We start from the raw sequence: 25,811 nt of genomic DNA on the forward strand, positions 1-25,811 counted from the left end.
TGTACGGAGCTCTCATGGCCTCTGTGCCCCTACAGAAGTTCACACATGTACGCAGCTCATACGGCTGCCTCATATACATTTACTGTTGATCCACAGCGCTATCGGGATCCCTATGCCCGATGGCGCTGTCATCAGGATCCCCACGCCCGCAGCTCTACACCCCGTCCCCCGCATCTCTACTACCCGTCCCCCGCAGCTCTACTCCCCGTCCCCCGCAGCTCTACTCCCCGTCCTACGCAGCTCTACTCCCCGTCCCCCGCAGCTCTACTACCCGTCCCCCGCAGCTCTACTCCCCGTCCCCTGTGAACGCTCAGGGAGCGATCCACAGCGCTATGGGGATTCCTATTCCTGATGCCGCTGTCATCAGTGTGCGTCCCCGCGAGCGCCCCATGCCCGCAGCTCTACTCCCCGTCCCTCCGCAGCTCTACTCCCCGTCCCGTTAACGCTCAGGGAACGGGGAACAGAAAGTAGAGCATCGGGCGCAGGTTAAGTTATTCGCGTAGTGCTGCTCATGCGCAGTACTACTTTACCTGCGCCCGATGCTCTACTTTCTGTTCCCCGTTCCCTGAGCGCTAACGGGACGGGGAGTACAGCTGCGGGGGGCGGAGGACGGGGAGTAGAGCTGCGGGGGACGGGGAGTAGAGCTGCGGGGGACGGGGAGTAGAGATGCGGGGGACGGGGAGTAGAGCTGCGGGGGACGGGGAGTAGAGATGCGGGGGACGGGAAGTACAGCTGCGGGGGACGGGGTGTAGAGCTGCGGGCATAGGGATCCCGATAGCGCTGTGGATCAACAGTAAATGTATATGAGGCAGCCGTATGAGCTGCGTACATGTGTGAACTTCTGTCGGGCCACAGAGGCCATGAGAGCTCCGTACAGCTTCAGCTATCACAGGGAGAGGAGATCCTCTCTCTGTGATAGCCAAATTGACAATGCTGTGCGCATCGATGCGTGACGTTTAAATATGTCACGTGACAAGAGAGAGCCAATAGGATGTGATGGAGGCGGACCATCTCATTCTATGGCAAATCTCATTCCACGGCAATGCACCGGGTGCAGCAGGGAGATCAGACCTCTTATCCACTATCCTTTGGATAGGGGAGGAGTACCCCTTTAAGTCCACAAGAACCTAAAGCTATGAACCACAGGGGTAACTCTGTTTTGTAGCCAAGGTAGTAAGTTCTTAGTAAACAGACTGCCTCATATCACTTGAACTGTAGATTGACACAGAGAACAAAAAGGGCACAAAGAGGCCTAAAGGGGCTATATAGGGGAATTAGGTAATTTGTTATTGTCCCCAGGCCGCATACAAAAAAACAAACACTTTAACTCCCCTTCCGCTGCTCCCTCATAGGTTTGGTATCGGGGCGCCCAGTCCATGGCCAGTTGCTGTGTTTTTCCCTAAGCTGCAGAACGTAGCGTCTACAGCGAGTGGAACTGACAGTGCCGCACGCCAATCACTGGCTGAGGCAGGACACTGCTGTGGGCAATAATTGGCAGAGTGGCACTGTGACATCACATCTACAGCTCCGGCTGGCTCTGCTGAAGCAGACTATCAGCCCAGATCCCGAAGCTACGAGGGAGTGGCGGAAGGTGAGTTAAAGTGTTTGTTCTTTTTGTAGGCAGCCTGGGGACAATAAGAAATCACCTACTTCCACTGGATAACCCCTAAGTACTGAAAAAATTCTAGCTCTTATTTCCATATTAATTGGATTTTATACTAAATAATGTTAGATGGACAATACTAGAAACATACATGCTTGAAATTTTTACCATTTACTGACCTAGATATATATTATTATCCTACGATACTGCTGCATTTTACTTTGAATTGCTTTACATCAGCTTTTCTAATTAAATTACACCAGCAAGAGACTGGACACATTTTGCAGCTTGTTATAGAGATATTCATTTTAATCCTTGAAAATTAACTAGAATAGAAGTTTTCCCCTGCCTGCTGCAGATTCCTTAGTCATCCATCTTGTTGATGGAATGCGTTGAGAAAATGTATTGAAGCATCTAGGCGCCACCTCTGTGCTTCATTTGACCTACATAATACATCCAGAGTCAGAACACTTGCTCCTTTACAAGGAGTGTGTCATCAGAAAATAAGGTATTGGTGATTTATTAGTAATATATTTTTTGGGTGATAGTGCATTATTTTAGAATACAACTAGTAAAAAATAAGCACCAACCCTAATGCTATGTTCACACAGAGTAAATTTAATGGTGTTTTTTTTTTTACACGCTCATTCTCATCTGTAATCGGCAAAGAATGTGTCCTCCAAAAAAAATTTGTGCCCACATTTTTGCAGATTGAAGAAGAAAGTATACCTTAAACTAAGATGAGACTTCCTGCTGGAAAGTGATCTGTACAGCATTAGGGTGCATTCACATGAGCAGATTTGTTTGCACACTCTGAGCGTGTTTCCCGTTGCAAGCCTGAATGGGGGCGCTCTCTGCGGCAAATTTTCAGCAGCGGAATTCAACCCCATTGAAGTCAGTAAGGTCTGCGGCGGATTTTCCACAACAGAGATTCTGCTGCTGAAAATATGCTGTGGACTGCCCTCGGAGAGACTGCCCCTATTCAATCTGGCAATGGAAAACACACTTCAAATTTTCAAACAAATCTGCCGATGTGAACGCACCCTTATAGTGGAAGGTGACACCAGTAGACAAGATCTTCACAATAGTTGAAGCTTTGAGCTCAGCCTCGCCCACCCTGTGGAATGACCTCTTCAAATGGTCACAGAACATGCCTAGAAACCTCTCCCATTCATGTGAATGGGACATCTCCTGCCTATTCTTGCCTATGTCCATGAGGCTTGCTGTAAAGCATATATCTAAGTGCTGTTAAAAAACAACCAGCACTTAGATCAAGATTATAGCCCTAATAATAATAATCCGAAAAGAACACATTTCAGTATCTGTAATCAGTAAAACAAAATCTAGTTGATACATTACCTAACAACCCACTCTCAGCCAGTTATATTGTCCAATGTTGTGGAGCACAGGAGGTCTCTCATATAATGGAGATAAATGACGCTTGCCTTATTATTTTGGTTCCTAACAGTGACAACTGGGAAATAATGCTTGACTTCCAACTCAAAAAAAGATTATTCTGCTTGGTATAGAACAAAGTAATGCTGCGCAGAGGCCTTTCAAATGAAGCTTAGCCCCCCGGTGTGTGAACCTCAACACAGCATAATTGCATTACATTCTTACAAAGTACATTTTAAAACGAAGCCATTATATACTGTTTTTCTGTAGAATACATATAATTGTCTGCAATATATAATAATTTTATTATAATTGTAAGCTTATATGCTACATTGTACATGTTTGGCAGGGGTGCATAATATCATGTCCAAAAAGGACATGCCCCACATCACACAGCAAACTTGTTTTTTAAATGGTGCTATGCAGCCAACAACCTTAAATGTGGGGTGTCCCCGCGATCAGACACTTATCCCCTATTCTTTGGATAGGGGATAAGTTATCCTGCATGATAGTACTCCTTTAATGTAGAAGGCAGTCTGACAGGTGTTATTTAGCTGTATAGTTTTTTGTAATCTGATTTTATTGATCTATTCTGTTTCTAAGAGGGCACTGTCAGATTCAAAAACTTTTTTTTAGAAATCGTGGCTTATAAAATCATGGCTTTGTCCAAGCTGATGCATAGACATGGACAATGTCCAATAAGTGATGGTAGGCTAGCACTCATCTGTGATCTCTCCTGTATGATAGCACTCCTCTGTGCTCTCTCCTGTCTGATGGTATTCCTCTGTGATCTCTCCTGTCTGATAGGACTCCTCTGTGCTCTCTCCTGTCTGATAGGACTCCTCTGTGCTCTCTCCTGTCTGATAGCACTCCTCTGTGCTCTCTCCTGTATGATAGCACTCCTCTGTGCTCTCTCCTGTTTGATAGCACTCATCTGTGCTCTCTCCTGTCTGATAGCACTCCCCTGTGCTCTCTCCTGTCTGATAGTACTCCTCTGTGCTCTCCCCTGTCTGATAGGACTCCTCTGTGTTCTCCCCTGTCTGATAGGACTCCTCTGTGCTCTCCCCTGTCTGATAGGACTCCTCTGTGCTCTCTCCTGTCTGATAGGACTCCTCTGTGCTCTCTCCTGTCTGATAGGACTCCTCTGTGTTCTCCCCTGTCTGATAGGACTCCTCTGTGCTCTCCCCTGTCTGATAGGACTCCTCTGTGCTCTCTCCTGTCTGATAGGACTCATCTGTGCTCTCTCCTGTCTGATAGCACTCCTCTGTGCTCTCTCCTGTCTGATAGGACTCCTCTGTGCTCTCTCCTGTCTGATAGGACTCCTCTGTGCTCTCTCCTGTCTGATAGGACTCCTCTGTGCTCTCTCTTGTTTCATAGGACTCCTCTGTGCTCTCTCATGTCTCTTTCCTGTGCTCTCTCTCCTGTCTGATAGTACTCCTCTGTGCACTCTCCTGTCTGATAGGGCTCCTTTGTGCTCTCTCCTGTCTGATAGGACTCCTCTGTGCTCTCTCCTGTCTGATAGGACTCCTTTGTGATCTCTCCTGTCTGATAGGACTCCTCTGTGATCTCTCCTGTCTGATAGGACTGCTCTGTGCTCTCCCTTGTCTGATAGGACTCCTCTGTGCTCTCTCCTGTCTGATAGTACTCCTCTGTGTGCTCTCCTGTCTGATAGGACTCCTCTGTGCTCTCTCCTGTCTGATAGTACTCCTCTGTGTGCTCTCCTGTTTGATAGGACTCCTCTGTGCTCTCTCCTCTCTGATAGTCCTGGATGCACCCCTCTTCCACCTCAGTATCCGCAACTGTTGCAAGGACACCGGTGTTACTATTTCAATTAGCAGTTTGGAGGAAGAGTCAAGAGCGACTCTAGTTGAGTAGCGCCTGTCTTCCTTGATTTATGCAGTTGGAATTCCCACCCAACACTCCAATCCTGGTGCTGACTAGCTGGGTACGCAGGGGCTGGAAATGTTCTTCGCTCACTTACCGGGAGGCGTACACATTGACCAGTGGGACTGGCTCACCTGTCCAGGTGCTATCTCTCTGACTCTGGCCTGAGAAAAAATCTTCCAGGATGGGGGCTCAGCAGTGGGTAGAAGGAGGGTTATCACTGTTTGGGGGTCTTTGGCTGTGACAGCGGGTAAAGGGGGAGCCTTTTTCTTCTGATACTTTTTCTTAATAGCTGTGGCAGGTGTTGGTTGAGGAACCCCATCCCAAGGACTGATAACAAACTTGTCAGAGTAGAATAGAAAGGATAGCTTCATTGATGGACTTCACTGCACAAGCCCGTGGGATACAGAATGAAATTGTGCCAGAAACCCAAAAGTATGCCTTAAGAGTTTTAACACTAATATGTAACTGATTTTTCAGTTGAAAAAAAAAAATCCCTCTTGTGGATGGTCAGAGGTCATTTGTAGTTCCTAATGTATGGCTGTGCTTAAAGGGGTATTCCGCCCTAGACATCTTATCCCCTATCCAAAGGTTAGGGGATAAGATGTCTGATGGCAGGGGTCCTACTGCTGGGAACCCCCGCAATCTCTCTTGCAGCCCCCCAAGTCATCACTGCACAGAGCTAAGTTTGCTCTGCGCGTGATGACTCCCAATACAGGGGCCTGAGTCTTGTGTCGTCACGACACTCTGTCCACTGTATCGTGAGTCCTCACACACGGAGCAAACTTAGCTCTGTGCAGTGATGACTTGGGGGGCTGCAAGAGAGATTGCGGGGGTTCCCAGCAGTAGGACCCCTGCCATCAGACATCTTATCCCCTAACCTTTGGGTAGGGCATAAGATGTCTAGGGCAGAGTACCCCTTTAAATCTCCATAATTTTGACTGTGGACTTCTTTTTTGTAAACATATCAGGGCTACACATCAGCTTTTGTGTGTGACCTGGCTTAGAACAGCATTTTACTTCAAAATATGTGCTGAAAAACATATGCTCAGGCAAGTCCCTTTTGTTTTCAATGGGAATACTTGCCACAGTTTACACTTTAACAGTGGGACATATTTTCTACAGCATACATTTCAGATATACTAATATAAGTAACACCTCCCTTATTCCTTGTTAATTCCTTGCTGAAAGCATGTCAGAAATACAGGATGGGGCTAATATGCATCCAAAACCATGCGGAAAAAAAAACACTGTCCAGTTTTGATTTCAGACAGATTGATACATCTGGGCCAATATTGCAGGTGGCTGAGGCCTTCTACTTTATGGGGGGGGGGGGGGGGGGGGGATTTCCTTGTTATTAGGGGCTTCTACCTAATGGGGGGGGGGGTGAATTTACCTATCTACAGGGGTGAAATCTACCTAATGTAGGCATCTACCCAATGAAGGTGACATTTCCTACCTACCTGGGGCATCTAACTAATGGGAGGAATTACTAACCTACTTACCAACTCCCTCTTGCTATGCAGGGCATCAAGGCAGACATCATTTGGGGTACTACTGGTAGGGAAATGATAAGGAATGTGTAAAAAAATAAAAAAAAAATAAAGTGCAAACCTTAAAGGGTAGCTCCCTCCCACCATCCTATTTCTTTTCTTCTGTCCCTGCCTATTGCCAATCTATCCCTAACACTCTCCCTGCTTTTAATTTTTATTTTTACTATATTAAAAATCACTTTTTGTCTGCCTGGCAGTGTGCTCACTACCAGGCAGACTTCCCCAGCAGGCACCACGTCACTGATGCCTGCTGGGGGGGACTTACGCCCTTAGTTCATCTACACATGGTGCCTCCAGCTGTTTCATCACTACAACTCCCAGCTTGCCCTGACATCTATTGGCTGTCAGGGCATGCTGGGAGTTGTAGTATAGAAACAGCTGGAGGCAGCCTGTGTAGATAAACTATTAGTTAGTTACATGCGGCGCTAGCCCATCCCCTCCGTCTCCCCCCCCCCCCCCCCCCGCGCCATACCCTGTTCCCTCCATCACAAACCCCCCCCCCTTACACTTACTGCAGAGTCCGGCAGCGGGCGAGCAGGGACAGCGGCGGCGACGAGGCGGAGGCGGCGATGTGCGGGAGGAGTGGCCTCCCAGCCAGTGGCCGGGGAGCCAATGCGCTCTCTCCCTGCATGTCTGATTGACAGGCAGGGAGCGAGCGCAGGCTGAATGAAAAAGGACCGATGCCCGGCCGCATCAGTCCTTTTTCAGGCGTGACGTCACGCCAGGCTGCAGCCGGCCACTAGGAGGGAGACCCCTAGTGGCCGGTTTTCAAATATAAATTAAACAATTTTAATAAAAAAATAAAAATAAAAGTATATTAGAGATATGTTGTAGTACATAAGTACTACAACATATCAAAAAATGAAGTTGGTGACAGTGCCCATTTAAGATGTTTTTATAACCGATTCTGTGGAGTCAATGTTGGAAAAAACTGTCATGGCGGTCTGGGCCAGACAGAGAATAAAAGGAAAGAGAATGACTCCAAGAAGATGTCACCTGTAAATCACTGGATGTAATTGCACTGTAACCTAATGAATGGTCTGCAGAGCCTGTTTAGCGCAGGGATCGGCACCATATGGTCATTGTATAGGGGAATAGTCTGTGTACAGTGGGTTTTATTCAGTACCAGTATGATGGCATCTCTTCACTATGTAGTCGGAATAGTAGCGATCAAGATGTGGCATAATTGTCTGTCCTCTTTTATAGTGTTGTTGTTCCTGATATTGATCCGTGTAGAGTGCTTTTTATTTAATAACAGTATAATAAAAAAAAATAACTGCAGTGGTAACAAGTTGTTCTGGTGTAGAGGTATTATTTTATTTTTAAACAACACTATATGAACAAAATCCTGCATATGCCCCTTCGATGCAGTGATGCATACACTCTCTTACATTCACAAGCCAGGTTGAGGATGGAAAGCGCAATACTTTGCCTTTCCCTGGGTGCTGGCAACCAACGCCCTGCCACTTTGGAGCAAGCCTGGCCCACAAGCCAACTTCATACATCCTTAACGACACCATTACTTATGTCACACATCATTGTGCTTTAAGGGTTAAAGGACCAAGGAAGATTACCATCATTACTTCAACAGTCACATTTTTGAGACTTCTTTTTCCATAAAAAAAATTGATTTAGTGATGATAAAGTCATTTGTCAAGGCCAGGAACAAGTCCACATTTATTTGTGGAAAAAAATAACTGTTTCATGACAAGACTCCATCTTGTATAGCTGATTTGTCATCCAGCTTGATGTAGAATATATTGTTTAGGATTAGTGAATTCCATGCCTCGGAGAACTCAGATCATTACATAAGCCAGAGGAGTAGCAAAAATAATCAACATGAAGTTTTGTATGTTGATGATCCCATAATTTCCTCACAATTCTCATGGGCACGGTCATTACTGCTGTCAATGGGAACTGAGTGGTCGTTTGATGCAAGGTTGACAGAGTGAATATCCTCTAAGTGTTGGGAATCAATAATTTTAGTTGGGATTTGTCCCCAGCTTAAATGGGAGCTAAACTGTAGTAGCCACTATGCAGTGAATGGAGCCAACTGCTTCTGGCTCAATTCACTGTGGGGTGGGTGCCACGGTTCTGCCGAACAGCTGATTGCCGGATGTCGCCGATCTCATAATGGATAGATGAATAGGTAGATAATGGGTAGATAAAAAGGCAATTAAACCAGTCAGAAAAGATGGTAATGTGAACAGATGCCATCATACTTTGAATGTCTCTCTGTGGAATATTACTAATACTTATTAGCACATCTAATGGAATGTACTATCTATAATTGTGTACATTTAGCTCTAATACAGGTCCCAATTAACCTGTGATATCTTGTATAATATTTGTCACCAATATTCTCTTCTCTCATACCATCATATTCTCTTCTCTCATACCATCATTTTACTATGGCATCCGTCTATGTAATCTACTGTACAGGCAAACCATTGTTGTGGTATATGCTTTAAAATGAATATTATATCATATATAGAACAATAGAAGCGATGAGCCATAGTAGCTTTGGCTGAGACAGTACAGTTGAATCTACACAACTTTTCTCCCAAAAAAAGTCAATGGATATCTAAGAAAAGATAAGATGTGGCATCAATAACGATACATAATATATAATGTATATTGAGGGGACATGGAGCACATTCCAGTAAACATAACATAACCTGTCTGCAAATGAGAACATGGATCAAAAAAAGATCACGGAGGGAAAAAGAACTACAGATGGTATGGGATTAATCTGCAACCTAACAACCAGTTTATACAAACAGTCAACATTTATATTTTTAGTCACATCCCATATGCCAAGTTTCCCTCTTTCCATTGCATAAAACAATAATAATAACATCCTACATCAATACTTAGAAAAGCATCAACCACGGTAACATGTCTCACTGTCGCGCAAGCAGGTCTGTGTAGCCAATAAATTAGAATACAAATTCATTGTAGGATTGCTCATATTGTGGCACAGCTAGAAGTGTTGCCACGCTTAATAATTAGATTGCAGCACTGAAGATGATTAATGTTATGACAATTCATAACCCCTGTCTGGTACAGTAATCATTAGAGAGACATTTAAAAGCCCCATAAATCCTCCAGCAGCTAGAGTCATCACATGGATTCAGTATACCCAATATAATGTGCTTCTTGAACATTATTATTAATTTAATTCAGTCCATTGTAATAAATAAAAGTGTAGCACTTGTAAAAAAAAAAAAAGTACCCCAGAAAATGTTTTTGTTTGCTTATTTAGTGCAGCATAGACTATTATCAAAGGGGTATTCTGAATTCAATTTGCTAAATCCCTTATGCACTATAAATGTCAGATTTAAGGGGGGAGGAGCATGGGGTGCAACTGTTTAGGGCCCCGACCCTTTTATTTTGAAAGGAACGGCGCCCACTCCATTCATTGTTTTTTGCTGCCTAAGAGAGCTGAGAACAGTTCGTTTGCCATGGGGTTGGCTTAAAATATTGTGTGTGAACATAGCCTACATAATAACGTAGAAGTATGCATTGTGCATTTTCATTATAAATGTTGTGGCATGCATGGGTTGTCTGCCATCTTGATTTCAATTTCCCCTCTGATATAGCTTTCTCCATGTTTATAATATATAATATTTGATGAGTTATTCCCTGTCAGCTCTTACAGACAAGAGTCAGGAAAAAGTTGTATCAAGCTACATGTCATAGAACATGCTAAATAATCTGCACACGGAAGAGACAAACCATGTGAGTAAGTGGAGTTGTATAACTAACTCTGCAGCTGAATATCGTATATTACTGCACTCCTGGATAAATGGAGGGACATTTCATTGTAAATGCCAATCAAGAAGGTAAAGAACATATATATCAGTAGCGTTTGGTTATAATGAGAGATGAAGACATGCTAACACAATAAACCAATGAATTAGTGTTCGAGGAGGATGATAGGTAGAAGTCTTTATGAGAGAAACCTAAGGTCCAAGTAGAGGGCAAATTAGAAGATTTAGCCTCCCAAGTTTATACAAATTTCCTAGGTTGCATTCTAAATTGAAGGGTTATAGTTTTTATATATCTAGGAAGACCAGCACTTATGGGCAGACACAACACATAGATTATATGATGTGAGTTGTATTGTATGGCATGGGCAAACATTGTGAAAGAGGGAGAACGAAGCCTGGTGTCCTAAATCTTGGAGAAATAAGATGGGTAATTTCTATAGTGATATAGCCATTTTGAAGAGCTTTTTTTTTAGTAATTTCTCTGAAATTTTACAGCCATGGCCTCTTACTGCCACTCCTTTGGAGACAACCAGTCCTCTAAAAACAAGGATTTAGACAAGGGGAACCAGCTTCTTAAAGGAGTACTCCGGGATGCAAAAATTGTGTTGCAGACTGCCGGCAGTAAAAAATATAAAGGAATACATACCTGCCACTGCCCCCCTCGGTGCCTCTGTTAACCCATTTCGACCTCCGCCATGATCCTCTTCCTGGTTGCCGGTGGTCGGTGAGTCATACTGCACTCAGCCAAGCCACAGCGAAGTCCCGCCTCGGCCAGCGATATGCTCAGAGGCAGTGTGACATTTTCACTTAATTTTTTTACTGCCGGCACACTCCTTTAAACTCCCTGCCATGTCTGCAGAAAAAGTATCGTATAATAAACCAGCCTTACAAAAGAATTGCTTATGTAATACATTTACTGATGTGTCCTCCAAGGCAGACGTCACTCTATTTAAATATTCCTTACTCATTAAGGGGGAATTCCCCTAACAGGCCATGTGTATAGTCACAGCATACGGAACCCCTACAGGGACTTGTAGGCATATTGTGCTTTGTAAAGCACTAGATTTGTCCCCTATAAACTATACAAACATTTTTATAAAATTGAAGGTGCGCAGAGGTAAGTTATAGGCATCTTTTTATGAATCCAAAGAAAATTAATGTATCATCAAAGTCTGCATGATTTCACCGTGAAGTAGACATGTAAGTAGCTTATTTGTTCATATGTAAATGAGCCTTAAAGGGGTTGTGCGCTGCCCTGCCTTTCGGAGCTCCGCTCACAGCGTCCGGAAGTTCATTACTCCGAACGCTGTGTGCGGGCTTCCGTGTTCGCGGCCGCCGGGTGTGACGTAATGCCCGGCCCCTCGTGACGTCTCGCCCGCCCTCTCGTGACGTCTCGCCCGCCCCCTCAACCAAAGTCTATGGGAAGGGGGGCGTTACCCCCCTTCCCATATACACATAAAGCCATTACCTGTGGCTACCTATTAGGATTTCTCCATAGTGTCCTCACTGACAGGAATGAATATATCCTGGCTAACCTCCATTTTCTTAGCTTTATCATTATCATTGTAGCAAATTTTTGTTTTATTACTTCTAGGTCCTAGAATCTGCAAGAGAATTCTCAAGGCCCTCAAGAAAAGATGCGACATTCCATATCAAATATTGGAATACCATGCTGCTAAAATAAATACACTGTGCCCTAAACGTCTCTGGCTGGTAGGATATGATGAGATGTGGTGTGTTCATCATCAGTTTTCACACACTGAACTAATATAATACTATATGTAAACTTTATGGACTAATACAATACTGGATGGAAACTCAGATGGACTAATACTATACTGTATGACTGTATGTAAACAGGGCTGGTGCAAGGATTTTTGCAACCCTAGGCAAAAGCTAATTTTGCCGCCCCTTGACTCCGCCCATTGGCTCCGCCCTTTGACATGCACAGCCAAACTACTGGGGTCTGTGTAGAAGTAGAAAAGACCAGAGGTTTGCACCTCATGTGTTACCTTAATTACAGCAAAGGGAGCCCCTACAGAGGGGGAAAAGTAGACTCTATAGATTGGACTCTCACCTTGAGCGTATAGTATATACTTATATAATCTCATATAGAGGTGCACTAGATGATGGGAAGTCCTATGCAAGCCCAGAAGGTCCCAGGAAACAACCAATGGAAGTACTGTATGAGGAGAGGGTACAATGACCTTAGCAAACAGGCGCTTGGACGTCCAGGAAATACCACAGGCGAATGGATTCAGCTGTGGTATTACCTAGACGTCCAAGCGCCTGTTTTTTTGGTGCTGCGCTTTTATGACAGGCTGAAGAATGCACATGACAGTGTTGCTGCTGGCTTAGCTGACTGTGAGTGGGTGGTTGGGACTTCGGATACTAACTACATTTATTGCAGTGGGCAGAGAAGCTCCCCCCCCCTCAAAAGGGAGCACTAGGTGGCTGCCTATTTTGCCTATAGTGCAAAGGGTTAAACAAAAAAAAAAAAACAATGATGCATTTTGGAGGTACAGTCCTCCTTCCTCAGATTGGCATCTGAGGAAGGAGGACTGTACCTTTGAAACATGTCATTGGTTTTATTTATTTGAATAAACATAGTGCTAGTAGGCACTTTAACCCCTTAACGACGCAGGTTGTATATTTACATCCTGCGCCACATCATATCGGGTCGGTCCCAGCGGCTAACGATCGCGGTGATGCCCGGTATTAACCCTTCAGACGTCTGAAGTAAAAAAAAAAAAAAAAAAGCATTCCCGGCAGCTTAGACGGGCTCATTGGGACCACCGTGGTGAAACCGCAGTGTCCTGATCAGCTGTTAGGACACGAGGAAGGTCCCTACCTGCCTCCTCGTTGTCCATTCGTCGATTCACTACTCCGTGCATGAGATCCAGGCAGGAGCAGAAGAGCGCCAATAACACTGATCAATGCTATGGGGGCCATAACATTGCAAAAACAAAAGTGTAAATAAATGTGATTTAACCCCTTCCCTAATAAAAGTTTGAATCACCCCCCTTTTCCCATAAAAAAAAAAAAAATGTAAATAAAAATAAATATAAACATATGTGGTATCGGCGCGTGCGTAAATGTCCAATCTATAAATATATATCATTAATTAAACTGCACGGTCAATGGCATACACTTAAAAAAATGTCCAAAAAAAGTCCAAAATAGCGTATTTTTGGTCATTTTTTATACAACAATAAATGAATAAAAAGCAATCAAAAAGTCTGATCAAAACAAATTATATATTATATATATTTAAATTATACCAATAAAAACTTTAGATCACGGCACACAAAATGAGCCCTCCTACATCCCTGTATGTGGGAAAATAAAAAAGTTATAGGAGTCAGAAGAGGACATTTTTAAACATATAAATTTTCGTCCATGTAGTTATGATTTTTTCCAAAAGTAAAACAAAATCAAACCTATATAAGTAGGGTATCATTTCAATCGTATGGACCTAGAGAATAAAGATATAGTGTAATTTTTACCGAAGTTGTAATGGCGTTTAGTTTTTTTTCCAATTTTGTCCTACAAAAGTTTTCTTTTTGATTTTGCCATAGATTTTTGGGTAAAATGACTGATGCGATTACAAAATAGAATTGGTGGCGCAAAAAACAAGCCATCATATCCCCTTAATGGAGTAGTCCGGCGAGCACTTTTTTCATGTTATCCCGTCCGGGCTGCAAAATAAAAGAAAACGTACTTTATCTTACCTGCCAACGAGCCCCCGGAGCTCCGGTACAGGTATTCGGTCCCCGGGCTGTATTCTTCTTACTTCCTGTTAGCCCGGCACGTCACACGGAGCTTCAGCCTCTTACCGGCCGCAGCGATGTCCCACCTCGGCCGGTGATAGGCTGAAGCTCCGTGTGACGTGCCGGCCAAACGGAAGTAAGAAGAATACAGCCTGGGGACCGAACACCTGTACCGGAGCTCCGGGGGCTCGTTGGCAGGTAAGAGAAAATGCGTTTTCTTTTATTTTGCAGCCCGGACGGAATAACATGAAAAAAGTGTGCACCGGAGTACTCCTTTAAGGACTCAGGGTTTTTCAGTTTTTGCACTTTCGTTTTTTCCTCCTTACCTTTTAAAAATCATAACCCTTTCAATTTTCCACCTAAAAATCATATTATGGCTTATTTTTTGCATCACCAATTCTAATTTGCAGTGACATTAGTCATTTTACCCAAAAATTCACGGCAAAACAGAAAAAAATAATAATTGTGGGACAAAATCAAAGAAAAAACATCATTTTGTAACTTTCGGGGGCTTCCGTTTCTACGCAGTGCATATTTCAGTAAAAATGACACCTTATCATTATTCTGTAGGTCCATACGGTTAAAATGATACCCTACTTATATAGGTTTGATTTTGTCGTACTTCTGGAAAAAATCATAACTACATGCAAGAAAATGTGTATGTTTAAAAATGTCATTTTCTGACCCCTATAACTTTTTTATTTTTCCACGTACAGGGCAGTTTTAGGACTCATTTTTTGCTCCGTGACCTGAAGTTTTTATCGGTACAATTTTTGTTTTGATCGGTCTTTTTGATCACTTTTTATACATTTTTTAATGATATAAAAAGTGACCAAAAATACGCTTTTTTGGACTTTGGAATTTTTTTGTGCGTACGCCATTGACCGTGCAGTTTAATTAATTATATATTTTTATAGTTCGGACATTTACGCACGCGGCGATACCACATATGTAAAAAAAAATTTATTAGGGAAGCGGTTAAATTACCTTTACTAACCCTTTTTTTTTTACTTTTTTTTTGCAGTGTTATAGGTCCCATAGGACCTATAACACTGCATACACTGATCTTTTACACAGATCATAGGCGTGTATTAACACGCCTGTGATCAGTGTTATCGGCGCTTGACTGCTCCTGCCTGGATCTCAGGCAGGGAGCAGTCATTCGTCGATCGGACACCGAGGAGGCAGGTAAGGGACCTCCCGGTGTCCTGTAAGCTGTTCGGGACGCTGCAATTTCACCGCGGCGGTCCCGAACAGCCCGATTGACTAGCCGGGATAGTTTCACTTTCACTTTAGAAGCGGCAGTCAGCTTTGACCGCCACTTCTAAAGGGTTAATACCACACATCGCCACGATTGGCGATGTGTGGTATTAGCCGCAGGTCCCGGCCGTTGATGAGCCACTTCTAAAGGGTTAATACTGGACATCGCCGCGATCGGCGATGTGTGGTATTAGCCGTGGGTCCGTTGATGAGCGCCGTGACCGACTCGGTATGATGCGGGATCGCGGCACGACCCTGCTTCATATCGCGGGAGCCGGCGCAGGACGTAAATATACGTCCTGCGTCGTGAAGGGGATATGGGTCTGTAGGTGCAAAATTGAAAGGGTTATGATTTTTAAAAGCTAAGGAGGAAAAAACCAAAATGGAAAAACGCTGAGTCCTTAAGGGGTTAAAGATATCCGTATACTGGACATTGCCTTACTTTCCTGGAACCAAGAACAGCGGCCATCATACAAGGTCTTTGTTTGTTTATTTTGATTATCCCTTTGCACTTCTGGATGGGAACGGGCCATCCCATTTTCTGTAAACTTTTTGAGCTTGGCAGTTTGTTTCCACTGAGACAATAGTAGTCCTTTATAGGGGTGATATGCGCAAAATTTCCTCAGCAAGGTGAGCGGCCACCTATAGAACCGGCTTCATATTTGCCCTGCGCTGGGGCTCTGGTGTCTTGGATAATACACGAGACGGTGTCCTCTCTTTCTTTTTTACTGTTTCTTTTAAGGTATTTTGCCTATAGGCAGAGCCATCCCTGGCTGTGCACCATGGAGGGGACTCTCAGGAGCTCTATGACAGCAGCAAAAGCACTAAAATCACCTTGTCATCCCCTCTGAAGGGTTAATGTAACAAAACCTGGCAACTTTCATCTGTTTTTCCATTGGCTGACCATGATGGCCACAGCATATGTCCTCTCTTCTTTTCTAGCTTGTGCAGTGAAGCTATTTAAAGAGGTTGAGGGTCTGGAGACATTTTGTGGTCTTGACCATAAAACATTTAGACAGTTTGTGAATTTTAGTTACATTTTTGTAAAATTGGTTTTGCTGTGCCCTCACAGGAAACATCATTATGGAGGAAATGGTTCCGCAGTCTGATGATGGGCTGTTCATATGCAGAATAGGCTAGGGCTTCAGAAAGGGGCTTCTAACTAGTTTAGAGGTACTCCGGCGCTAAGACATCTTATCCCCTATCCAAAGGATAGGGGATAAGATGCCTGATCGCGGGGGTCCCACTGCCCCGCCCCCTCCCATAGGCTTGCAATGGGAGGGGGTGGAGTGTGACAGGGACTGATTATAATGGGGTGCTGCATGCAAGATCACGGGGGTCCCCAGCGGCGGGACCCCCGCGATCAGGCATCTTATCCCCTATCCTTTGGATAGGGGATAAGATGTCTTAGCGTCGGAGTACCCCTTTAAGCTTAACAGGCCTATAGGAGTTTGGGAACCACTTACTGTAAGTTATTTCCTTACTGGCACATTGCACACGTGAAGGAATACCACTTCAAGGAACTCTCCACTTTTTTGCAGTTCTTCATTTTCCTCTTTGGTGTAGTTATCAAGACTTTTCTCATTTGTGCTTAAAAACAGCCACCATTACTCCATGTCATTTTCTTCTAAAATAACTGAAATAATTAAAGAGCAGAACGTCTAATTTGCATTCTTTTGGTAACAGTTTCCACATTCAGCAGATCAAGAAGTTTTGTACTTAATATAGAGAAGTCTCAGCCATCAATAATTCACATTTGTTTAATCAAACTGGAAACTCTGGCATATAAATGAGCGGAAGAATTCTTTCTACTCCACTTCATTTCACTAACATCAAGAAGAAGAGGGAACATTTGTTCTGTTTGTAAGAGGTAGGAAATCTATACTAAGAATAATCTCTTCTTTTACCTTGAGTATTCAGCGCAGAGAATAGCCTAACTTTATCAATCTATGTCAGACACAAATGTGTCTCATGTGACCATAGCGCCCAATCACAGCTCAGCTTTTATTTCTCAGAGTGCTCTATAAAAATGAAAGCTGAGCTGTGATTGGTTAATATCTGGGCCAATGGATTTAACAAATACTGGCACTTATTTAATAGATACTAGTATTTAGATATACTGGGGGAGATTTATCAAAACCTGTTCAGAGGAAAACTTGCCTTATGAAGGCCTGTGAAAAATGAAAGAAGCGATCTGATTGGTTGCTATGGGCAACTGGGCAAGTTTTCCTCTGCACAGGTTTTGATAAATCTCCCCCTCTGTGCCTAAATATGTTACTAGAAATTTATGAAGAAGTCACAAAGTGTTTGTGCCCAATGAGACTTACAGGCAATTGCAACTTTACAAATATATATACAGTGATCCCTCAACTTACATTGGCCTCAACATACAATAGTTACAACATACAATGGTCTTTTCTGAACCATGGTAAGTTGAAACCAGACTCAACATACAATGTACGGACAGTCCAGATCTGTGAAACGTGTCAATGAACTGACCAATCAGAATGGGCAATTTACAGGTAAAGCACCTGTATTACTGAAGTGTATGCACTTACTGATGTCTGGTAGCGCCCCCTACAGTACAGGGAGGTATTACATGTTCTGTACTCTTTGGGCCAATGTTAGCTGCTCCTTTGGACACCAGGTGAGGGCGACTCCATGTTACTTTTTTAGGACATTGTGTGTACTGTACAGGACCCCGAAGAAGCTCCTGTCCTCTACATAGACCAGTGTTTTCCAAGCAGGGTGCCCCCAGCGGTTGCAAATGTACAACTCCCAGCATGCCCGGACAGCCTTCGGCTGTCCGGGCATGCTGGGAGTTGTAGTTTTGCAACAGCTGGAGGCTCCCTGTCTGGGAAACACTGACATAGACAGTGATTTACAGCTCCCAGCAGATCTTTCTTACTTTTATATGTTAGGATTTGCTTTATCTATATTAGTTATCTACTTATTTTTCTTTAATCCTTACTTTTTCCTATTTTTGGATGACATTTTGGTGGCTTCAGAATCAATTACCAGGTTTCCATAGAGTTCTGGTCTCAACATACAATGGTTTCAACATACAATGGTCGTCCTGGAACCAATTAATATTGTAACTTGAGGGACCACTGTATATATATATATATATATATATATATATATATATATATATATATATAAAAATATATATATTACATATTTGTTACAAAGATCTGACCTCTGGGACCCCCACTGAGCAACAGGACGCAGGAGTGATAATAACCTGTGAAGTCCAAGAGTACCTGAGCCTGACACGGCATTTTAGCCCATTCAATTGTAGTGTGAAGCTGAGCTGCAGTACCAGGCACGGCATGCATGGACATGGCTGTTCTCGGTACTGGAGTGACTGTTGCTGACCCTTCACTCTATTCTTCAATGTAAAATCTTTGAGAAACATGTATAAGTTAAAAGGACTTAAAACGTATATGTAAAAGAGTCACTAAGTCATATATAAGGCCAATGAGAATGTCATTTCTGTTCTAATACACACCTTGAGTTGCTTCTGCATCCGTTTCTCTGTGGCCCAGTTCCAATGGTTAGGTACCCAATGTTGGTGCTTCCAGCAAGGACACTCTAAAGGGTCTGTTGTGGGAATTTATCAAGGCTTGCATGCCAGTGGTGGAAAAAAGTTGCAAATTTTTTTTAAGCTGCATTTTCCAACAAAATGTGTGGCTTTTCCTGGGTTCCATGCAAAATCTGTGATCTTTTGCTACACCAGTTTTCTGGTGTAACCATTGATACATTCCCCTGTGTTTGGACACCTTTCTATTATAGTCACCATTAACCTTTTTGAAATATGTGATCGAGTAGCTTTTCTGTGGTGCTTCACCAAACAGTTCAGTGGTTATCCTTCTTGGGATTAATTTAGCAGGTACCAACAAACTCTATACTGTGGATACCCCACAAGACCTTTTCACTTTTGGAGATGCTTTGACCCAGTTGCCTAGCCTGTACAATGTGGCCCTTGTGGAAGTTACTTTGTTTTTGTACATGCTCATTTTTCCTGCTTTCAACTCATCAATTTCAAGAACTGTTTACTTGATTCCTCATATATTCCTTGACAGGAGCCATAGTAATAAGATCTTTTTTTTTTTCTCCTGCCAGTTGCTTTAATGTTATGGCTGATCATTTCATATGGGTAGCAAAACAAAATGAAATGTTTTATCCTAAAGTAAAAAAGGCATGTTGTTTGAATAATGGTTACTTGCCGGTGTCACTTCCAGGTTGGTCTCATTCAGAGGTTATTTGGAGGGTCTGGATCCCGACCACCGGAACGGAAACCATGACATCATGACTCCGCCCCCGTGTGACGTCACAGCCCGTCCCCTCAATGCAAGTCTATGGGAGGGGGCGTGGCAGCCGCCACGCCCCCTCCCATAGACTTGCGTTGAGGGGACTAGGTGTGACGTCACACGGGGGGCGGACGTCATGGACTTCTGTTTCGGTGGTCGGGACTCAGACCCTCCAGCGCTTCCGGAGCAGAAACAGGTGGGTGCCGAAACAGGTGGGTCCCCAGCGGCAGGACCCCCGCGATCAGACATCTTATCCCCTATCCTTTGGATAGGGGATAAGATGTCTAGGGGTGGAGTACCCCTTTAATAGTAAAGGGGCAAAATAATACAGTATTGCACAATCTTGTCATACCTTTTTTAAATTTAACTAACTGTATTTTGTAGGGGTGGATTACTAAAAGCTTGTCGTTACAAAATACTGTTAATTTAATAAAAAAGTCCAAACTTGTGCACTTCAGTAAAGGGGCAAATTATTAGATACCCATACATACTAGATGTATTCTCCGATGGGAAGATTCAGACAGTGCATCAATAATATTCATTTAATAGATATTAGATATTGTATTGTACCCCTACATTCTTGGTCCTACGTTCTGATGGTAGAAACACAAACTTAAAGGGGTTATCCAGGAAAAAAATGTTTTTTATATATCAACTGACTCCAGAAAGTTAAACAGATTTGTAAATTACTTCTATTAAAAAATCTTAATCCTTTCAGTACTTTTGAGCTTCTGAAGTTAAGTTTGTTCTTTTCTGTCTAAGTGTTCTCTGATGACACGTGTCTCGGGAACCGCCCAGTTTAGAAGCAAATCCCCATAGCAAGCCTCTTCTAAACTGGGCGTTTCCCAAGACACGTGTCATCAGAGAGCACTTAGACAGAAAAGAACAACCTTAACTTCAGAAGCTCATAAATACTGAAAGGATTAAGATTTTTTAATAGAAGTAATTTACAAATCTGTTTAACTTTCTGGAGCCAGTTGATATATAAAAAAAAGTTTTTTCCTGGAATACCCCTTTAAAACCCTGGCTTTTATTTTATACTGCTCCTTCCATAACCACAACCTTGTGTCAGACGTTCTGCCTGGTCCATTCACCTGTTTATAGTCTTTCCTATAATAAAACATAGATGAATGTATAGGTTAGCATTTTCATTTTGTCCACATTTCGGCGTGTTAATATGAAGCACCACAGTTGCAGTTCACTGCATAAGTATTGAATTTATTTTGTTCAATATTTTATACAATTTAATACATCATTAATAAATAATCTTTTGGCCATTCCAGTAGATTACAGTTTCATTTGAACCATTTACAGCTTGAGGTGCATGCAAAACATCGCTCTGCAAAGTGATGCACGGACCTGAAGCAGGGACAAAAATTTTAAAGAACATTATGTACAAAAAGACAACAGTGCATCCTCACTGGGGAGTGGGAACACAACAGTTCCAATGCATCATTGTCATCTACAGTATAACACAATGTTTTGCTAGTGACTGGAAACACATTAGGGATATGAATAAGCGTAAGAAGTAAGCATTTACTGACCAGCAGGAAGACATAATACAAAGCCTAAAGGGACAGAAGTGCAGGCGGTCTCTTTGTATGAATTGCCGTAGATTATTGTATTCTATGACAAAAGCAGAAAGAAACGCAAGGCTTATTTTAAGGCTCATTCTTGAGGCAGTGCTGTGCCTTTATCACTCCCATTGTAGACTGTGCTATCTATTCTGGGTAAATACTGTAATCCACTTGCAACCAGCACAATTTATTTACAATGTACACGGATCTGATCTTTACTTTGCTGGAGTTGGGATTTTGACGGCTTACATGGCAAACCATCAATTGAGGTAAAACCTAAAACCATATAGCTTAAATTTTTATACATAAGTGAAGCAAATATGTTTTGTAAGGTTGCAAAAGACCATTTCTAGCATTGGTTTGTTGTACTTTCCATAGTCGCAGAAGCTGCATCACATGATTAAATTCTGTTGGTTAAGTCACCAATCTGCCAAATTCCTCATTCGCTCATAAACAGACATAAAGTCCAGATCAAAAGAAGCTTAGAAAATAGTAGAAGTCGTTCAGCTAGGGATAGGGCTGACTGACTGGGTATTCACATATGTTCTCTCCAAACACGAAGACAGAGTTTGTTTATTGGAGGGACGGAAATTCTGCCTTCAAAAATTCATTATTTATACTCCATATAGGGGTGCATTTATTAACAACCGAAAAGTATGAAAAATATTAACGGTATGTTCACACATGCTTGATGCAAATCTGTCAGTTTTGAGATAGCCGTATATATATATACAGCCCTAAATAACCATCGGGAATGGGAGTGCACAAATTCTGTACCTGTACCAGTGTAATAAGGTCCTGACCGCAAATGCCGATAGGTCAGAGAGACGGGGTCTTCTACCAGACTCCCTGAGGATTGACAGTTCTAAAGTTTTTTTTTAACTAAACCATACAGCTATCATTCATTGGTAAGAGGTGGAGCCGATAGAAAAGCCCGCCTCTCTACGTATTGGCAGTGCATAACCGAGAACAAAGGTGTATGTGCTCTCCCCCTTCCCGTGGCTACTGCAAAACTAGGGACAGAATCACCTTAATTCTCTGTGGATTTCAAGCTGCGGAACTGACGCTGGGAGTCTGACTGCTGGGACCTCCCTGTGATCAGACACTCATCCCCCTATCCTGTGGATTGGGAAGAAGTTATTTTTCACTGGACTACCCCTTTAATCAATACAAATAAATAGATTAAATCTGCAGCTTAAAATCAAGAGCATAAAATCCACACAGTGTTAAAGGGGTACTCCGCCCCTAGACATCTTATCCCCTATCCAAAGGATAGGGGATAAGATGTCAGATCGCTGGGGTCCCACTGCTGGGGACGCTGGGGATCGCTGCTGCAGCACCCCGCTATCATTGCTGCGCAGAGCGAGATCGCTCTGGACGTAATGACGGGCAATACAGGGGCCGGAGCATTGTTACGTCATGGCTCTGCCCCTCGTGACGTCACGGCCCGCCCCCGTCAATACAAGTCTATGGGAGGGGGCGTTGCGGTCGTCACGCCCCCTGCCATAGACTTGCATTAAGGGGACGGGACATGATGTCATGAGGGGCGGAGCCATGACGTCACGCTGCTCTGGCCCCTGTATCGCCCGTCATTACGCACAGAGCGAACTCGCTCTGTGCAGTATTGATGGCGGGATTGCTGCAGCGGCAATCCCCGGGGCTCCCCAGCAGCGGGACCACGGCGATCTAACATCTTATCCCCTATCCTTTGGATAGGGGATAACATGTCTAGGGGCGTAGTACCCCTTTAAGTATGTGTTAACATACCCTAAAGAAGTATCCAGAATTATATGGGAAATTGTTGCACTAGGTACTATATCTTACAGAACAGAAAACGCTCCAGTATAGGTAAAAAAAAAAAATCTAGATCACTTTACATGAAAAATGAAGACATTTAATATGGTGCACAATTGTATTTTCGACATAGACGTGATTCAAGGTACCCAGGTTCCTCAGTTATTTCATTATCCCTTATGCCCCCCAGGGGGTTCAGCCTAAAGGTATTCCAGGTGAATGAGAGTACATTACTGAGCAGCACCCACATGGATGAAGTTATAAAGTTGTCTGCAGCACCTAAAAAACAAATTGCACTTAAAATGGTCACATTTTGCATAATATCTGAACCACATACAACCAAAAGCTGATGTATAGATCTGAACAGACTGCTAATGTGTTTTGTGGGTGAGGTTACAGTACTATATAGTATAGTGAAAACACAGTTTATTCAGATTTATGCAATCTCCATAGTTAAAGGAGTAATCCTGTTCAAGAAAGGATAGGGGATGAGTGTCAGATCGCAGGGGATTCGACCTCTGTATCTCCGTCTCTCCCATAGAGATGCATGGGGGAGGGCATGTCGGCCACCGCTTCTTGCCGTTGTCGACACACTTCATTAATGCGGAGAGCTGGGGCACCAAGCAGGAGATTGTGAGGGGTCCCATTGGTCAGACCCCACAAGATCTGACACTTTTCCCTATCCTGCGTATAGTGGATAACTTTTTTTAATACCCTATTCCTTTATGGGAATTGATATAGACTACATGTACCAAATAGGCCAAGGCATAAGGGTCTATAGTAGAGTAACAAAAGAAAGAGGAAACACTTGTACCTAATACACAAATACTGAACTGATATTGTATACTATTATTCACAGTATGTCTGAACTAATGCAATACCCTTTTGTTTATTCAAAATAAAAGATATCTCTATATAATCTCGAGTAGAAAACCTAATGGGTTTTAGCTTGTTAAAAAAAAAAAAAAAAGGTCACATCATTCAGGTGACACTGGTAATTTATTTATTTACTAACCAGGGTGGCAAGGATTTCAACAAGGAGAGTTCCTAAATATTTGGCTCTTTGAATATGTACATATATACATATGTATGTATATATACACACAGAAATATCTCTATATATAGATATTCTAGAAACATAAAGATTTATCTATATATAAAGACACACAGTAGACTTAATCAGACCAAGAGACATTGTTTAAATAACTATAAATAATTTATAGACAATTTACATACAGAATGAAGGCGTCATGGAACTTGAGAACAGCATAGTAGCTTGCGTGTCTTCAGACTAGCTTAGATTCCTCTTACCCTAAACAGTTTGTAGTCTTTCCTAAGAAGAGATTAAGTTATTATGCTTGTACTGCTTGCAGCACAAATCGAACGCCCCCCCCTCCTCCCTAACCCCACTTTTGCCTTCCGTTAATTTACAAATTGTCCCTTATCGCACAGTAACAAACAGATTTCCAATCATTCTAGCTTCAGATAGGCTGGAGTGGAGTAGTTGAACATTAAGTAGTCAAGTTTGTATACTTCGTACAGTTGTGTTTGGTGCTCGGAGCTGATGTTCTGGAAAAATTCGGCTGTCATTTCATCAGTAGTTCTAGTAGACTTGGCAAAAGTGGGAAACTTTAAGTAGTTGCCCACTCCCGCCAGCTGCAAGACATAATTTGAGTCCTCCTCCAAGGTTTCATATTTCCCTATGAGATCATAATGAATATGACAAGGGTGGCAGAGAGAAAAGACAGTTTGCCAGTGCTCATTAAATGGTTCTTCTTTTTGGGTATGTGGGTCAATAAGATAAGCGACAAACTCTTCAAATTTTACATCGTTGCCATTATGCAGTGCTTCCTGGGTGGCATTTTTACGTTGCCGCCTTACTATTTTGGTTCCGTAACGCTTATGGAACGATGTATTGTATTTCTGGGTAAATTTGTTTCTGTAAGCTGAAACCAGCCTCTCAAATGGTTCACGGACAAACAAGAACTTCATGAAATTTTTCAAGCGATGGTTAATCTCTGAAATACTGTACTGGTTTAGGGTCTTCAGATTGGACGACACATGGGCTACATTGGCTGGAATTTCCATTGGATCGCTATATTTACCTCTACCTGTAAGGACCATCATCACTCTTTTCCAATTGGTGCATGCCACTTTTGGAACATAGCAATAGATCATTTCATGGTATTCATCTACCACCAAATGTTTCAAGTCATTAGGAGTCAACATACGACGTTTTCTGCTGGATACATTGTTTGCTCGACAAATGTCTGTAACCTGATCTCTTCTAATTTGGTGCAAAAGGGCATTATTGGAAAGGTCCACCTGTAAAAGAATAGAAAATATAGTCTTTGTTAGAAATCACAAAGTGTCACAGTGTTACTGGAACATTGGATTAATAAAAAAAAAAACACTTTTAAGCATAAGGCTGGGTTCGCACAGTGTAAAATTCGATATGTATTTTAAAATATCTGCCGATTATCCCATAAAATACAACTGCAATCAGTGTAAATTCGTACACAAAATAAAATGCGCCCACATTTTCGAAGAAAATCAGAACATGTAAACTTAAATATGCACTGAAAATTAACACTGTCTGAACCCAGCCTAACACTGAATAATACCAAGGGCAGGATGGGTAGTAGGTAGTCAATGACACAAAGATACAAAGAAGACAAAAGTGACATTCCATGTAGCATGCACTGCTTCACCAGGCCTATGGCTTTAAGGGGGCTATCATGACAGAGCATTACATTTTTTTAAACAAATAATAAAACATTCTTTATTTAAACTTTATATATACTGTATAAACTCTTTTTAAGTTTATATATATATAAAAAATAAAAAACAGAGAGCCATTTAGACATTTTCCTATATAGCATGGTGCTA

General features: G+C 42.6%; 1 protein-coding gene across 3 annotated transcripts in view; it reads right to left on the reverse strand.

Annotated features, from left to right (window-relative positions):
• Positions 1–22,812: 22,812 nt before the first annotated feature.
• Positions 22,813–25,811, reverse strand: part of CHST11 (carbohydrate sulfotransferase 11) — a 213,938-nt gene continuing 210,939 nt past the window's right edge. The window contains exon 3 of one of the 3 annotated variants that reach the window (XM_056574514.1): positions 22,813–25,247. In XM_056574514.1, the coding sequence (XP_056430489.1) occupies positions 24,393–25,247 (855 nt within the window). In that variant the 3' untranslated portion in view covers positions 22,813–24,392. The remainder of the gene's footprint in view (positions 25,248–25,811) is intronic. The other 2 variants (XM_056574515.1, XM_056574513.1) reach the window with 2 other exon arrangements.

The sequence above is a fragment of the Hyla sarda genome, chromosome 4 (genome assembly GCF_029499605.1).
Source record: "Hyla sarda isolate aHylSar1 chromosome 4, aHylSar1.hap1, whole genome shotgun sequence".
In the NCBI taxonomy this organism is placed as follows: Eukaryota; Metazoa; Chordata; class Amphibia; order Anura; family Hylidae; genus Hyla; species Hyla sarda.